The following is a 15815-nucleotide window of genomic DNA, read 5'->3' on the forward strand; positions in this document are numbered from 1 at the left end:
ATATATATATATATATATATATATATATATATATATATATATATATATATATATATAGTCATCCACATACAGTACTGTTTCGCTGCTTCATAGCTCATCAGTGCGGCTAGACAAGCAACTACCTCAAACCAGGACACTGGTGGGCTGCCCGGCATTGCCTGGTCGTAAAATATGCATAAATATTATATATTAATTCATGCAGAAACTGAGTCATGTGCATGCGAGTATTGTTTTTTTTCTAAATTGTTCACTTCTTGTAAGTGAAAAAAAAGAAAAAATACTCGATCTGAGATCGAAACTAAAATCTAAAGACAGTGAGTCAAGTACGATAGCCATTAGACTAGCATGACACGTCATTTTTCAAACTACCTATTCTTAACATAAGTAATCTGTAATGTGAACTATTCATGTATACGCATCCCTGAAACAGGTAGCAAACAGATAAAAATCCGATAGCTCCCATGTACCAATTCTTTTAATTTGGACACCTGAGCAACCCTTTTTCTGGATGAAGATTTCCACCTGTCTGAATATCTTGTATACAGAATTTCAATTCGTTGAGTATATAGGTTGAGAAGTGTCCTCACATGCACACATTCTCACTTATATATATAGTTATCCACACGTGCTGCATCGTCTCCTCATAGTATCTAAAATTCAAAACCAGAATTCCAGTAAGTGACAGACAACAGTTTGTCACTAACAAACACCATTAATACTAGTGTGAGATATGTATTGCAGTTTAAATATGACCACTTATTTATATTTTGTTTTTATTTTTATTTACTCTACTTATAATTGGAAGCATTACTTTAACCTAGATGAAAACCATATTATGGCCTTCATCAGAGTGATGTCCACATATGTATTTAAAATATACTTATTCACAACCACGTGTTTTGTCGTCTCTATTAACTCTAAAACTTTTGATGAAATTTTCCACTTCTTTCCTTAATTTAATTTTATGCAAAAGACCATTCTGAACATTATTTTTACACGCTCAAATTCCTACTGTTAGGAATTCTAATATTGTGATGCATCAACTTTTAAGAGAATGATATAAAGAAATTATGGAAATAATGGGCTAACCTGAAAATGATCATCAGTTTCATTAGTCACCCTAGCAACAAGAGTTTTGATTGAATGACGTAAATATATTAAGTTGATACAAAACTTTTTTCCAGTTCTAGTCAGTTTCCATTATTAGCTTTCCCTCATTGGGATCACTGTTGGTTTTTGAAGGCAGTGTTCATTAAAGGTCCTTGTGGCCCTTGCTTGATTCACCCCTCAAAGTTTAAGTCTGTTAAAAGCTGGTTGACCTTTGACTTTCTATGATTCGTGTTCGCTGTCTCATGATTCATTATTTTTACAACAATACTTAAAATTTTTATTTTTCAGAATGCCCTCCAAATACGCACGGCTTTTATTGCAAAGAACGCTGTGATTGTACGAATGATGCCAAGTGCGACCATGAAACTGGTCAGTGTAAATGCAAACCAGGGTTTATTGGAAATCAGTGCGAAAAAGGTAACCACCGCCATTTTTTTTCTTTGTATTCTTTAATGAATATTACATTGGTTTAGTATCCCCTAAAAAAACGTCCTTGTGTCATACATGCAGAGTTGTTTTACTTGAATAATATTCAAGTAATCCCCCCTGAATTATACTTGGCAACAATGGATGTATTCTTCTACTTTTGAAAACCAAATGAAATTTCAGCCTCTTTTTGATGTTGGCCTTGAGTAGCTAGACACATCCAGGTAAGCTCTATGTTTCCATATAATTTGATGCTGGATCATCAAATCTCGTTTCTGATGGCAGTTTGGATGGGGCTCTATAGATAGCTAGCTGTGTCAGCAAGAGAGGATGATTGGGCAAGTGTTGCACATTATTTAGTAACATTTTACAGAAGTTAGATATATAGATACGAGTCCACAGGTGTAGTGGTTTATATGGTATGATTATCTAGAGCTGAATAATTATGGTTCAATTGTTATACAGATGAAAGGATGACCAAATGCTTTGGTTTGGTTCTTGTCTGATGACAAGCATGCTAATGATGATGATAGTAATGATGATCGTCTAATTTGATTCTTCTAGTCTGCCATGTTTGATGAAGAGTGAACATGCTTGTTTCTGTTTACTTGTCTTTTCATGAGGGCAGAGTGAGATACAAGGTCGAATCCTCATCATCATCATCATCATCATCATCATCATCATCATCGGTTTAACGTTCATTTAACTTTCTGGCATATGTTTGACGGTATTTAGAAATTGACTCTGCTTGAAATATGATCAATTTTCTTTGAAAGTTGAGGTAAGATTTGTCTGTATTGGATGCCCTTCTTGCTGCCAACCCACTAAAGTTAGAGGCACAAGCATTTTTATCATATTTTAATATGCGGAAAATTCAGCTCCTCCAACAATGAGCACTCTAATTTGAACAAAGTAAAAATGTCCCCAGTTCTACAAGGATTTCTCTGAAAATGAAAAGGTGACACATATTATCAGAATATATAGTACACTATCATTTGCAAGAAAATACGATTGTCAGTCTGAAAATGCATTTAAAGAAGAACTGACAATATTGACGTGTGTTTTCGTTTTTTTTTCTAGAAAATACACTTTTCTAGAAAAAAATAAAAACACACGTAAGTTGTCCATCCATGGTTTCATAAAACATGATTTCATTAATATTGACAATTAGCACAAGAATTCATCAAAAAATTGAATCATAAGAAAGTTTTAAAAAATACCCTAGTGACCCCTGAAAATTTGCTTTTTTTCATAATTTACGGACCCACCCTCAAACCCACGGTCCAATTTCTTACAATACAGAACTAATTCTTTTTCCTTAGTCGAAAAAAAACATAGAGTTTACATCCGATGAAAGTCGTAGGTTTCAACGACCGAAACGTTGTGCCAATATAACACTCATGAAGAGAATAATTGTTCAAACAATCAAAACAATACCAATATTGATGAAGTTAAATAATCTCCAAATGAAAGATGCTGCTGATAATAGATGCAATCCATGAAATCGTCAATAAAATTCACATTCCTTCAATCCAACTATATTTCATATAAATAAACTTTGGTCTATGCCTGACTTGTCCATGAAGTTTCTCCAACAGTTTTTATTTTGTAACTGTTTAATTATAAACATATCTCAATACAACATGCAAAATTGTCAATAACTCTGACACACTCCTCTCTTGGCACTGCCTTGATTTCAGATGTAATAACTTTCTCCACTTAAGAAATAGTATTAGGATTGTTTTAATAGACATTATATTTAAGATAACTTCACAGACGGAACCATATTTTCTATTTGGCGTTGTCTGGGATAAATAACTGTAAGATTAAAACATTCACAACAAATACTCACGTAGCCAAAATAAACATTCACAACATTCCCCCCTCCCTATCTGTTCCCAAAACTGAACAAAAATTCCATGAGTAGAGTTTGTTTCCTATAACTGTCCGTTTGTGGAACACAATACCGTTTGTCTGCTTCTCGGCTGACTATAACATGGTCGTTTTCAAGTCTAATGTGAATAAATTCTTATTGAGTTGTCTATCTCATCAACTACCCAAGACTTAACCCTTATCCTTGAGTGGCCTCCGGGGCTTGATAAGTGGTGACCCTCTAGGTAAAAAAAAGAAGCTTTAGTGAGTGTTATATATCAGATATCTTCACACCATTGTCATAATCAACATCAATTATCTTCATGTTACTGTGACATGTAGTGGAGGGTAGATAACATTCTGTGATGTGAAACTCCTTCACAACTGATGAGATTGTGATGTCATTCAATATAAACACACAAATCTACTCTCCAATTTTCAATTAATACAAATAGAAATATCGATCTGTCTATGGATTCACATCTGGATGACTGCCAATCAGACAGGCCCAAAATTTTTCTATGATTACAACTGGTTCAATATTATGAGATTGACCAGTGTTGAAAGGAACTGGGGAAATATTATGTGAGTATGTCATCATCATAAAAGTAAGTATTGATAGGCAGAAAGTCCGAAGTATGATAAACGTCAGCATACATCAAGAATCGATTCCGAGTCCAATTTTCTTTCTGATTTTCATTAATGATATCCCAAATCATGTCCTACGATAATTTATCTATGCATATGAAACAACTGTCTATGGTTGTACTTGGAAGAGCAGATTATATATATATATATATATATATATATATATATATATATATATATATATATATATATATATATATATAATGAATGACAAAAGTCTATATTCCAAATTTCATGATGCTGACCATCTTACAATTTTATTCGTTTAATTCAGTTGACACAATTATTGACAGTATCTGTTTCATAGCACAAAATCAATCACTTAATTATTATATCAATCAGTGAATCTATTTTGCCCTTAATTCATCAGAAGAAATAGCAACAATCAATCCACCAAAATGAAATAAAATGTGTTTGAACATGATTACAAAATCCGAGAATTGGAAGAGAAGTTGCAAATACCTTATAGTTTTCTTTCATTACGCCATTTTGAAATTTAGAAATAAAGTCACATAAAGCTCATAGAATTGTAAGATGGTCAACATCATGAAATTTGAAATATAGACTTTTGTTATTCATTCATTATATGCTCTATAATTAAATTGAGCTTCTAAAATAAGGATTTGTATATATAAAAAGGAAATATAAGTGAATAAATAATATTTCCATAGAAATATATATATATATATATATATATATATATATATAATTATTATAATTTGTGGGGGTACAAAACTTTATGATAGCTATTAAAAAAGGAAGACTGAATTCTTTTTCCAACCATGGTAAAAGGAAGGACAGAGGGACAACATTTAATGGAGGGTAAAAAAAAAAAAAAAAATTAACTAAATAAGCGGGTAGAGTCAGCCGACCGGGTTTCGCCCACACTTTTCAAAGCCAAATCGAGGTTTTTCTTGTTTTTTTTTTGTTTTGTTTTTTTTGTTTTTTTTTTTTTATTTATATAGTTCAAACGGGAACGACTAAAATAAAATCCAAATATCGGAAATAAAAAAGAATGGGGGAACGACTAAAATAAATCTATCGCTATGATAATTATACAATTGAGAGGAAATTATATATATATCCCTCTTTTTTTCTCCACTTGAAGCCTGATGTACAGCATATAGATAAAACGTTGCTTGTTACATTTAACACCTCTAAAACCAATTCTCTCCTTTCACTACTAATGCTCAGATCCTAAAGATGAAGTGAATGGCTCTCTCTTTGAAAAAATTCTTTGTTTGGACGAACTTGTAGCAGACACAAATAGACCCCTTTTCTTCTCGTGTATTCGCTTCCTCTGAGTGAGTGATGCGGCATTAAACTGTCCAATCTGAGGACTTGCACACGAATACAAATTAACCCCTAGGGACCAGACAGCTTCCGGTCCCAAAAGAAAACTCTCTCTTACGCTACCAGCCTTCGTCGGTGCTAGACGCCTGTTCTCTTCGCTGCTCCTACTAAAGGTATTGACGACAGCCGCCGGCTGTAACTACCTCGTAAGGCAGTGGAGACCCGACTCTACTTTCTTCCTTCAGTACGCTCTGCGAATAAACCTTTCCCTTGTTAAGTTGAAGAAGTTGTTTGTCATTGTTCATAGAATTGTGTTATTTTATTTTATTAGGGAAATTCCCTAAAAACTTCAGATTTAAAGTGGAAGACATATCTGTTGCTAAAGGTTCTGGAAAAATGTTTGGATCATTCTACTGCTCCAGAAATGATCTGATTCCCAATGCAATCTTCTACTTAAATAAGTCAAATACGTCCTAAGACAGAGTACTTCCACCATATATAGTTCAGTACCGCCCATACCACTTTTTCTTGCTTTGACAATGTACAAAATTGATTTAGAAATCTAGCAAAATATTCTTCTTGGCAAGGTTTTTCTCACAGAAGAGAGAGAGAAAATAAAAAAAGAGACACAGATGCAACTTGGATCATACTTTCCTTAACTTAAGGAGTACAAAACCAACTTCAAAATCTATTGGTCGATATCCTCTTTGCTTTCCTACAGCCTCTTTCTCATAGAAAACATGTTGCTAGTTTTTTTTTCTACCCTATCTTCTTTCCATGGAAAATGCTCGACTGAGCTCCAATCTCTGATTCCCCCTTGTAAAACATGCACAGCAAGAACTCCTCTCTATACCACCTCTCTATGCCCAGCAGAATTTCCATGAAAAGAGTTTTTTTTTGTATGTGTCAAGAATTTTCGACCCATGGAACTCATTGCCATGTGATTACTTCCCTGACAGCTAAAATATAATCGTGGACATGTTGACACTAGATTACTTTTTGGAGGACTAAAACATGACCATCTTTAAATCCAATGTTATCAATCATTTGTCATACAGCATAATCACGTTGACACACCGGTTCTAGTTTGATCACCGAAGTTAAACACCGTTGAGCCTGGTCAGTACTAAAATAGGTAACCATTTGGGAATTCCAGGTCTTATATGTGCTCTCTGCTTATCTCGGCATTGTTTCCAGTTGTCTAGCACTTCTACTTGCCACTGGACTCAAACATTACTGATTCAGAAAACGTGTGGTTGGAGATTGTGCAACCTTTGCCTCACAATAGGGAGTATCCATTGCCTTTTGAGACTGAACAGAGGTTTCTTTCCAAACACTTGTCATAAATTCTCATAAATCATTCAATTTTCTTTATTTCATTCATTATTATCAACCATCTCATGCGGCCCTGTCGGTGGGGCATTAGAATACACCGACTGCCCCCCTGCAGAAGGTAAAAGTCCCTCAATGGGGGTCCTGGATATGACCTTAAACTATATCCAATGGTGAGGCCCCAGCTTGTGGGCTTTAGGGAGTGTGGAGCCACCCTTTAATTACCATTGCTCCCAGGTCCACTCTGGCCCAGAGTGGTAGTACGTGTTAGGGTTCCATCTATGGGTTAAATAGAAACTGACTTGATAACAACAAATATATTCCATTAAAAATTTTTCCTTCAAAATTTTTTGATTCGGCATTAAATAACCCGAAAAGGGTTGATATGCCGTAAAACAAAAACAACCAACCAACCAACCAACCATCTCATGATATTGTTCATCTTTCAACTGACAATCTATCCATCTCGTTAACTTCATCCTCGAATAACTTTTAACCTTAATAAGTGGGGACACCTTAGCAAATAAAAATAAACCTTATGTATTGATTGCACCATCCATAATCCTATCGACATTACAAATTATAAAAAGTTCTGTTGCAAATTTGCATTTCTTTTTCAACAGACTGTGAACCCGGATTTTATGGTTTACACTGCCAAGAGAAATGTGACTGTGGTCTCCTTGGATGCCATGCTGTGACAGGCGAATGTAAATGTCCCTCAGGTGTTACAGGACCAAGGTGTAAAAAAGGTAAGGCAAGAGAAGCAATGATAATACGCAGAGAAAAAAAAATATGTATGTAATAAAAGTACTATATATATATATATATATAACACACACATATATATATATATATATATATATATATATATATATATATATATATAACATATATATATATAACATATATATATATATATATATATATATATATATATATATATATATATATATATTAATACGATAGCGTGTGTATTATTTTGTGTGTCATGCTTACATCTTTTTTCTTCCGAGTGAGTGTCGTTGAATTGTTATGACCTTATCTTGTAATAAATAATTTTACCAAGAATTCTTCATAAGAATTCTTCATGGTTTCGATTTCGATTATAGCTTATGGCACTCAAGTCATCTATTTTTTTTATAAATAATCTTACTAAAAATTCTTCAAAAATTTTGGTTTCGGTTTTGAACTGAAGAAACAAAAGTTATATATATATATATATATATATATATATATATATATATATATATATATATATATAGTAATTTATAAAATATATATGGCGATTAAGCTACACTGAATATTCCGCGTTTCATCCACTCTAGGACTTTTCAGGCTGAAGAGTCCTAGAGTGGATGAAACGCCGAATATTCAGTGTAGCTTAATCGCCATATATATTTTATAAATTACTAACTAGCTCTACCTACGTATTGAGCACTTTTGAAGTAAATACTTAAAGTTTACGCATAAATCTATACTTTCGTATATTAATTTTATGTGAGTAAATTAAGTAGTTATATATATATATATATATATATATATATATATATTCTTTATAAGTTTTGGTTTTGGTTTAAGCTGATGCACACAAGTCATGTAGATATATATATTTATTTTGGAAATCACAACTTTATATATATACTAGCAGTTCAGTCCGCCTTTGCTCGGGCCCTATGTACTGGTCATAACTTGCCCTGTGTATGAATACAATTTATGTAAAATTTCAAATGTTTAGACCAAAAATTGTCCGAGTAATTTTGTAGAGACCGCAGAGGTAAATTTTTTTTAACTTTGACCCTAATTTTGACCCCTAAACATTTATTATTTTATTCGACCCAAACCGATTAAAAAGCTGGTCTATCTCTGAATACCCTTTATGTAAAATTTCAAATGTTTAGACCAGAAATTGACTGAGTAATCTGGTGGAGACCGCAAAGGTAATTTTTTTTTTTTTTAAACTTTGACCCCAATTGTGACCTCGTTAACATTTCCTTTTTTTGAACTCAAACAAAATTAAAAAGTTTGATTCATGTCCAAGTAACCTACATTTAAAATTTCAAGTGTTTAGACCCAAAATTGACGGAGGAGTTTGGTAGAATTTTCAAAGGTCAAAACGTTGAACTTGACAGCAAAATTTCTGGCCGAAAACCGATTAAAAACATTTTCTTAAATCTCAATACCCCTTATGTCAAATCTAGAGTCTGTAGACCGAAAATTTACAGAGTTATTTGGTAGGGAAATGTACACACACACACACACACACACACACACACACACACATTTTCACTTTTATAGATATATAGATAAGAATCGATAAAAAATTGACGCTAAAATTATATGTATGAAATCTGCATAAATCAAAATATCAACATTTAAGCGTCCCTGCCAGCTTAGATAAATACATTTGTAGTTTTAACAAAAGAGCTACAATAATATCAGGGTGTTTTCATTTACACTGAAGATTCACAGAATGCCAACATCAATATATTACATTTGAAAGAATCTGCTGTGAAATTTCCACAGGTGCCGCTAGTAAACTATTATTGTTTAATGTTCAATTTTTACGCTTGTATATGGACCATGTGCTTGTTGTCGCCATTATTGAAGATATGTTTGCTCGAGAACGCATGAGAATCGAAATTAAATGTAAAACTAACAATGATGAAGGAACGGTAATAATAAAGAGACAGTTTCAGTTGCAAGCAAAAATTTGGTCATCCCGGATACCAGAGAACATAATCGAATGCACAAGAAGCAATATAACTGCAGATAACATGATGTTAATCTTTTGGACTGAACTGCATCACGAGCAGCCGTGAGTTGTTTTGTGTTGTGCCTCTGGAAGTCAAAGACATTCGCAGCACCTTTAATATCAGTTGGGTGCAAACGTTTTTGCCGATTTAAACTTTCATCTTCTAATTAAAAAACTGTTTTGAAAAACCTTTATTCATAACAACTGACCTTTGCTCTCTATAATTTGTCAACGAGCTTATAAATGTCTCGCTTGTAAAATTCTTCAGGTTTTGATATGGAATATGAACTTAACTCGTGTTTAATCTCCTGTCATGATGTTAACCTAAGGTTATCTAAATGGTTTTGTAATCTTCGAAATAAATGATAATCACAGGGTACTAGGATAAAAGAATATGTAGGATGGGGCAAGAGCATTATCATGATGGAAGATGACTTTCTTTTCTGTTGACTAAAATAAATCGTTTTCACATCAACATGGATGAGACTATTGTAGAAAATATGAATGACGTTTTAATAATTTTAAATAAAAAGTTATAAATTAATCATTTTGTATGTTGAAGTAATAAAATAAATTACAATGGTTTAAAATGACCCTTCTACAAACCGGCAAAACCTTTTGCACCGACCTGGTACTAAAATTAAATAAAAAAGAAACGAATCCAAAATTAAATGAAATTTTGACCTTTTAAATTTGTTTGTAACTTAGAATGACGCTTGGTAAAAGAATGGAACATATTTGCGTTTGAAAGAAATCAAATAAGTTCTTATTTAATTGCTTCCCCACGAGGGAAGCGTTAGAAAAACAATCGTTTTTTTTTTTTAATGTGGGGGAAAATCTAACATCTCCAAAAAGAAGCACTCTGGAATAGGATAAAATAAAAGCTGCTTCAGTCTAGAAGGATTTCTCCTACTCTGAGTGAGAATAGAACAGATACTACATTTTGATCCCAGAAGTCAAGCAAATATTTTTCTCAACAAAAAGATTTTTAATTTACTTTTCCTTTTTCAGAATGCCCAGAAGGTCGTTATGGTCCAAACTGTAAATTTGTGTGTGAGTGCGACAACTTCGGAATTTGTGATCCGAAATCTGGACATTGTTCATGTAAACCTGGATGGATTGGAGCAAAATGTGAATTTACTACAGGTGAGAATATTATCCTAATTATAGGTAAACAATTGTAATCAATTGTATGTAATGTTGTAAGACAAAAGTCTGTAAAATCGATTTAAATACCTAAAAATTTTGATAAAATTGAAAAAAAACTTGAAAAATTGAAAAAAAAAATTGCAGGCACCTAAAAATCACACCAGAATCGCAACGTTCAGGCAGGAAAAATAAAATCACTGAGCATTTCATGGTTCATCCAAAGAGGAAAAAATACCGCTAAAAAAAAAGTACCCCAAAATTTTGATCAAATTTTTAGGTACCTGCAGTTTTTTTTTTTTTCAATTTTGCTTACCGGTCCTTTTAGATTTTATATCACCGTGACTCTTGGATAGTCCATATTTGAGTCTGCTAAATTTTCGGACTATGATAACTAAATTTTCTATTCTCAGCCATTTTGTTTTTTATCTTCTTTCTTGTGCACTGTTTTCTGAAAATGCACGCAAATGTGCATTACTTGTGTGGGTTGCATTTTTGAAAGATTTTATTGGGAAATTTCTTTAACTCGGATCTTCATCGTGGATTTTGTGATTTATGCTAGGGATTTACTGGATCACAACTTTACTTCCCCCCCCCTATACTTTTATGGGCTTTGCTATGCTGTCTTTCTAAAGTTTAAACTACAATTATTTTTATTTTCATTTTTATTTTTATTTTTTTGTGTGTTTAGCGCATTTTTATTGCATCTTTATTGTTATTCTTCTCTTATTAATTTTTATTTCTCTACTATTTTTATATTTCTCCTTATACATCTTTTCGTTTCTTTTGTATATTTCTTCTTCTGTCTCTATTTTTATTATTTATACAGCATCTATATACATACAGTATATTTTTATTTTAAATTTCCAGGCTAATGGTCTTATACTAACGATTATATATGTGTGTGTGTGTGTGTGTGTGTGTGTGTGTGTGTGTGTGTGTGTGTGTGTGTGTGTGTGTGTGTGTGTGTGTAACAGTATAACAAAGCTATAGCAATGCAGGAAACCGGTTTCTTTCTTTGCTCTTTTCTTCTGAAAAGCATTAAACTTTGAAATACCATGGTCCAAAGAGTTTTTCTTTTTTCCTTATTCATTGGATGATTGAATTATTTCTTATATTTATTTGATCCACTCACCCGTTGTTAAGGGTTGCAAAGAAAAACAGAACATCAAAATGAAGTAACAACATGTATTGCAAAGCATACAAGTTGGGTTGTTCGTCATAGCCGTTGAACGGCCTACGTTGGTCCAACGGATATTAACTGACACCTTACGGCTTAGTCTTCCGGTATTTATTGAAATTGGAATAGTCTATTAGTAAGTAACATAGGCTAGCTCCGCCACAACACCCCCCTCCCAAACTGATAACGCGGACGGTGTAGCGGTATTTTTTCCTCTTTGGATGAACCATGAACTGCTCAGTGATTTTCTTTTTCCTGCCCGAACGTTGTGATTCTGGTGTGATTTGGGGAGGCTCAATATCAAATGTGTCTTAGACGGATTTCCCCTGATTTTTTTTCACATAGATCGTGAGGGCAGCCCACTGACTGTATTCTATTTTTGATAGAATGCCTACATTTTCTAATCTGTCGAGCTCCTGGTCGATTTTTTCCAGCGACGCAAACGGCACATTGCATTTTCTTTTGAAGCAAGGGTTGCGCAATATTCAGCCACACCTCTCCTAAATCGGCACTGCTTGAGTCCAGTGGCAAGGAGAAGTCCAGGACGACTAGAAACAATGCTGAGATAAGCGGAGAGCACATACAGCACCTGGAAGTTCAAAGTGGTCACCCATCTGGTACTGGCCAGGTTCATCGTAGCTTAACTTTGTGTCAAACGTGATGAAAAATCTGGTATGATAATAAAATACTCTTTTCAATTCGAAAGAACGAAAGGCAAAGAAATTGTATATTCAGCTTTAATATTATATCCATTGCTAGTTTTGTACATTTTCCCATACTCGGTGCAAATACTTCTGTAAATTCATTTTAAATTTCGCCATTAACGCCCCGTTTCTGCTAGCATTGGTTCTGCTTTTCTTCAGAACATAGATATTGGCAGGTCCCATAAAATAAATTCATGTATTCAGTCTGACCCGAGTAGGTTAGTGGTTTTCCATAATACATAAGCTTTTAATTTTTTCGTCTTTCCCAATAATGTGACGTTTGCTAAAAATCACCTTCAAAGTTAATTTGCGTACCGTTAACAGCCTTTGCTGTTTTGCATGTCCTCAGAATTGTGGATTTATTCAATTTCTTCTAGATATTAAAATTTACTATCTAAAGGCCTGAACCTGAATCGAGTTGCATTTTTATTTTTTTATCATGAATTTTTATAGTCACATATTTTCACAACCCTTCTTCGATATTTTCAGTCTCAGCCAAACACACTTGGGTTTTGTATTTAATTTTATTTCTGCAATGAGTACCTTTGTGTCCTATTTTTTACATATTAAACATTTTCTTGATAAATATGGACAGTCCTTAACACAATGCAAATTACCACATTGATTACACAGAGACGGGATTTTTCTATTTTCACATTCTTTCTTGGCTATATGTCGATATGTGTGTCGTTTTTCCCTAGTTTGTGTTTTATTTTCATGTGTTTTTAAACTGTCTGTCTGCTTTTTTTATTTGCGTGACTCCAGCTTCAATATCCAACAAATCTTTTTTTAATAATTTCTATTTTCTAGCAGTCCTCCGATTAGATTTGGTCTATTTTCTAATTTTGTTAGGACACACCTCCTAATTTCCGCATCTTAACCAGAAGTCAGTTCTTGCGCAAATACTAAGCATTTAAAATTGTCTGCAAATCTGAATTCGTTGCAAGGTTTATTTACCATGGCTGCGTATGTTTTGAAATCATCTTTGTCATTCTTCTGCAAATGTAGTCATGACTTACGCTTATGGAATAAAGAGATTTTCGGGCTAAATAGTTCGTTAAGAAGTTCCACCATCTCGGTGAAAGATAATTCCGATGTTGTACATGGTAAAATAAAATTCACAAACTTGTTATGCTCGGCCTTTTCTAGTTTCCATAATAGTAAAATAACCATTTTCTTGTTCGACCACTGTTTGCAGTTGATAGTAAAAAAATTTTCATACCAACGAAAATAAGCTTCTTTAGGTCCGTAGCAGAAATTTTTCCATATTAAGTTTTTTGAAAATGCAGTATTATTATCGGTGCATACATTATTTTTATGACTTTTTTCCATGCGCTGTTGTTGTTGTTGTTGTTGTTGTTGTTGTTGTTGTTGTCGTCGTCGTCGTCGTCGTCGTCGTCGTCGTCGTCGTCGTCGTCGTCTTTCATCTGAGTGCTTCTGGTGTTCAAATAATTGTTGTTTATGTTGTTGTTGCTGTTGTTCAATTTGCAGTTTTAACAATTGTCCATTTTTGTATGATGGGTAAAATACTGAATTTGTGGAAATTAGCAAAACAATGTTCAGATTAACCAGGTTTTAGTATTTTAGAACAGCTGAGGGGAAGGGAAAAGTAATTTGTTTCCTTCAATAACTTTGCAAATGAACGTTGACCATAGTTTTAAATTCCAAGCGAATGTCTTTTCCCATTGATGAGAAAAAATATATGTTGCGAGAAATATTCAATATTCCTTTAAAGCAAATGTCTTTTCATAGAACAAAAAAGGTTGACTGAAGGGAAAAAAACACCGAAAATCGTATGTATGTTTCTTTTTTAGTAAGCCAAAAAACAGTTCGATGATACACTTATTTAATGGCGCAAGAAAAAATATGAATAATTCGTATTTCTCTTTCTATTGTATTTACGGGTGCGCCAAGATATCGTGATAGTGCCAAGCAAAGAGAAGAAAAAATATGAAAATATTCTTACTTTCCACGAGTTTGCAATCCAAACTTTTATGTCCACGCACTTATTTGGTTTTCGTGACTTCCTGATTTTCTCCTTTCATCAGTGTTTTTTAGTTTAATTCAACTTTCCGTTGTGAGTTCTTTCGAATGCTGGAGGTATTTTAAATTCGAATGACCTCTGTGAGTTCGAAATCCAACGTCGCCACTACTACAGCCCTGTTAAGGGTTACAAAGAAAAACAGAACGGCCAAATAAAGTAACAACATGTAATGCAAAACATACAATAGGTGGGTTGTTCGTCGTAGCTGACGAACGACCTACGTTGGTCCACCGGATATTAACTTACACCTTACGGCTTAGTCTTCCGGTATTTATTGAGATTGGAATAGTCTGTTAGTAGGTAACATTGATTAGTTCCGCCACAACATCTGTGTAGAGCTTTTTTGATAGGCTATTGTATAAAGATTATTTTGCATATCTTATATCTCTCTCTCTATCTATCTATCTATCTATCTATATATATATATATATATATATATATATATATATATATATATATATATATATATATATATATATATATATATATATATATATACACCCCTTGCCCAGGAAAGTTTGAATATTCGAAGGAATTGAGAAATGAGTTTATTTCCATACTGAAAATTTTATTATAGTTTGTTTGTTTTGTTGTTGTTGTTTTTTTACTTCTGCTTTTGGTATAGACAATTAATGCGTTTCAAAAATTCTTTTGTGACCTTTTCCAGTTTGGAACGTTTTCTTTGTTTCTTCTTTTAATTTTGCCGGTTCAGATTAATTATATATGGACATGAATATTTGTGCAAACATTGGCAAAAACCTTTCCTCACAACCTGTGTCATTTTTTACTTGTTTTTTACACTTGTTTTTAATTAATACACATTGTTTCCAAAATAGTTTCAAATTAAGTACTAAGTAGGCTCAATATCACTTGATTACATTAGATACTAAGTAGGCTCAACATTGCTTCATTACATCAAGGACTAAGTAGGCTCAACGTCTTTTGATTACATTAAATATCAAATATACTCAACATCGCTTGATTTAGTTACGTACTAAATAGGCTTATTCTCGTTTGATTCCATTAAATACTGAGTAGACTAAACATCACTTGATTTCGATAACCTTATGGGATCAATGAAGCCACCGATGATAGACACATGGGAAGCAAACAAACACAAACCTCAAAACATTATTATTTTTTTTAATTTGGAATTAATATTTATTTCTATTTCCATTTCAGAATCTTCAAATGTACGACGAGGAGATATCCCATGGACTGACCATTACAGCAAGTAACTCATCAATGGCTGTAAACAGCGACTACTCAAAGAGCTATTGTTGTTATCTACCTCCATCTATGTGAAAC

General features: G+C 33.2%; 1 protein-coding gene across 2 annotated transcripts in view; it reads left to right on the forward strand.

Moving 5' to 3' along the window:
- Positions 1–15815, forward strand: part of LOC145246818 (uncharacterized) — a 583451-nt gene that overhangs the window by 567572 nt on the left and 64 nt on the right. For both annotated transcript variants that reach the window (XM_080108645.1, XM_080108646.1), the window contains 4 exons: positions 1399–1527; positions 7305–7430; positions 10445–10579; positions 15690–15815. The exon at positions 15690–15815 is cut by the window's right edge and continues 64 nt beyond it. In XM_080108645.1, coding sequence (XP_079964771.1) covers positions 1399–1527; positions 7305–7430; positions 10445–10579; positions 15690–15745 — 446 coding nt within the window. In that variant the 3' untranslated portion in view covers positions 15746–15815. The remainder of the gene's footprint in view (positions 1–1398; positions 1528–7304; positions 7431–10444; positions 10580–15689) is intronic.

Source organism: Euprymna scolopes, chromosome 24, assembly GCF_053919585.1.
Source record: "Euprymna scolopes isolate OS-2025 chromosome 24, ASM5391958v1, whole genome shotgun sequence".
Classification (NCBI taxonomy): Eukaryota; Metazoa; Mollusca; class Cephalopoda; order Sepiida; family Sepiolidae; genus Euprymna; species Euprymna scolopes.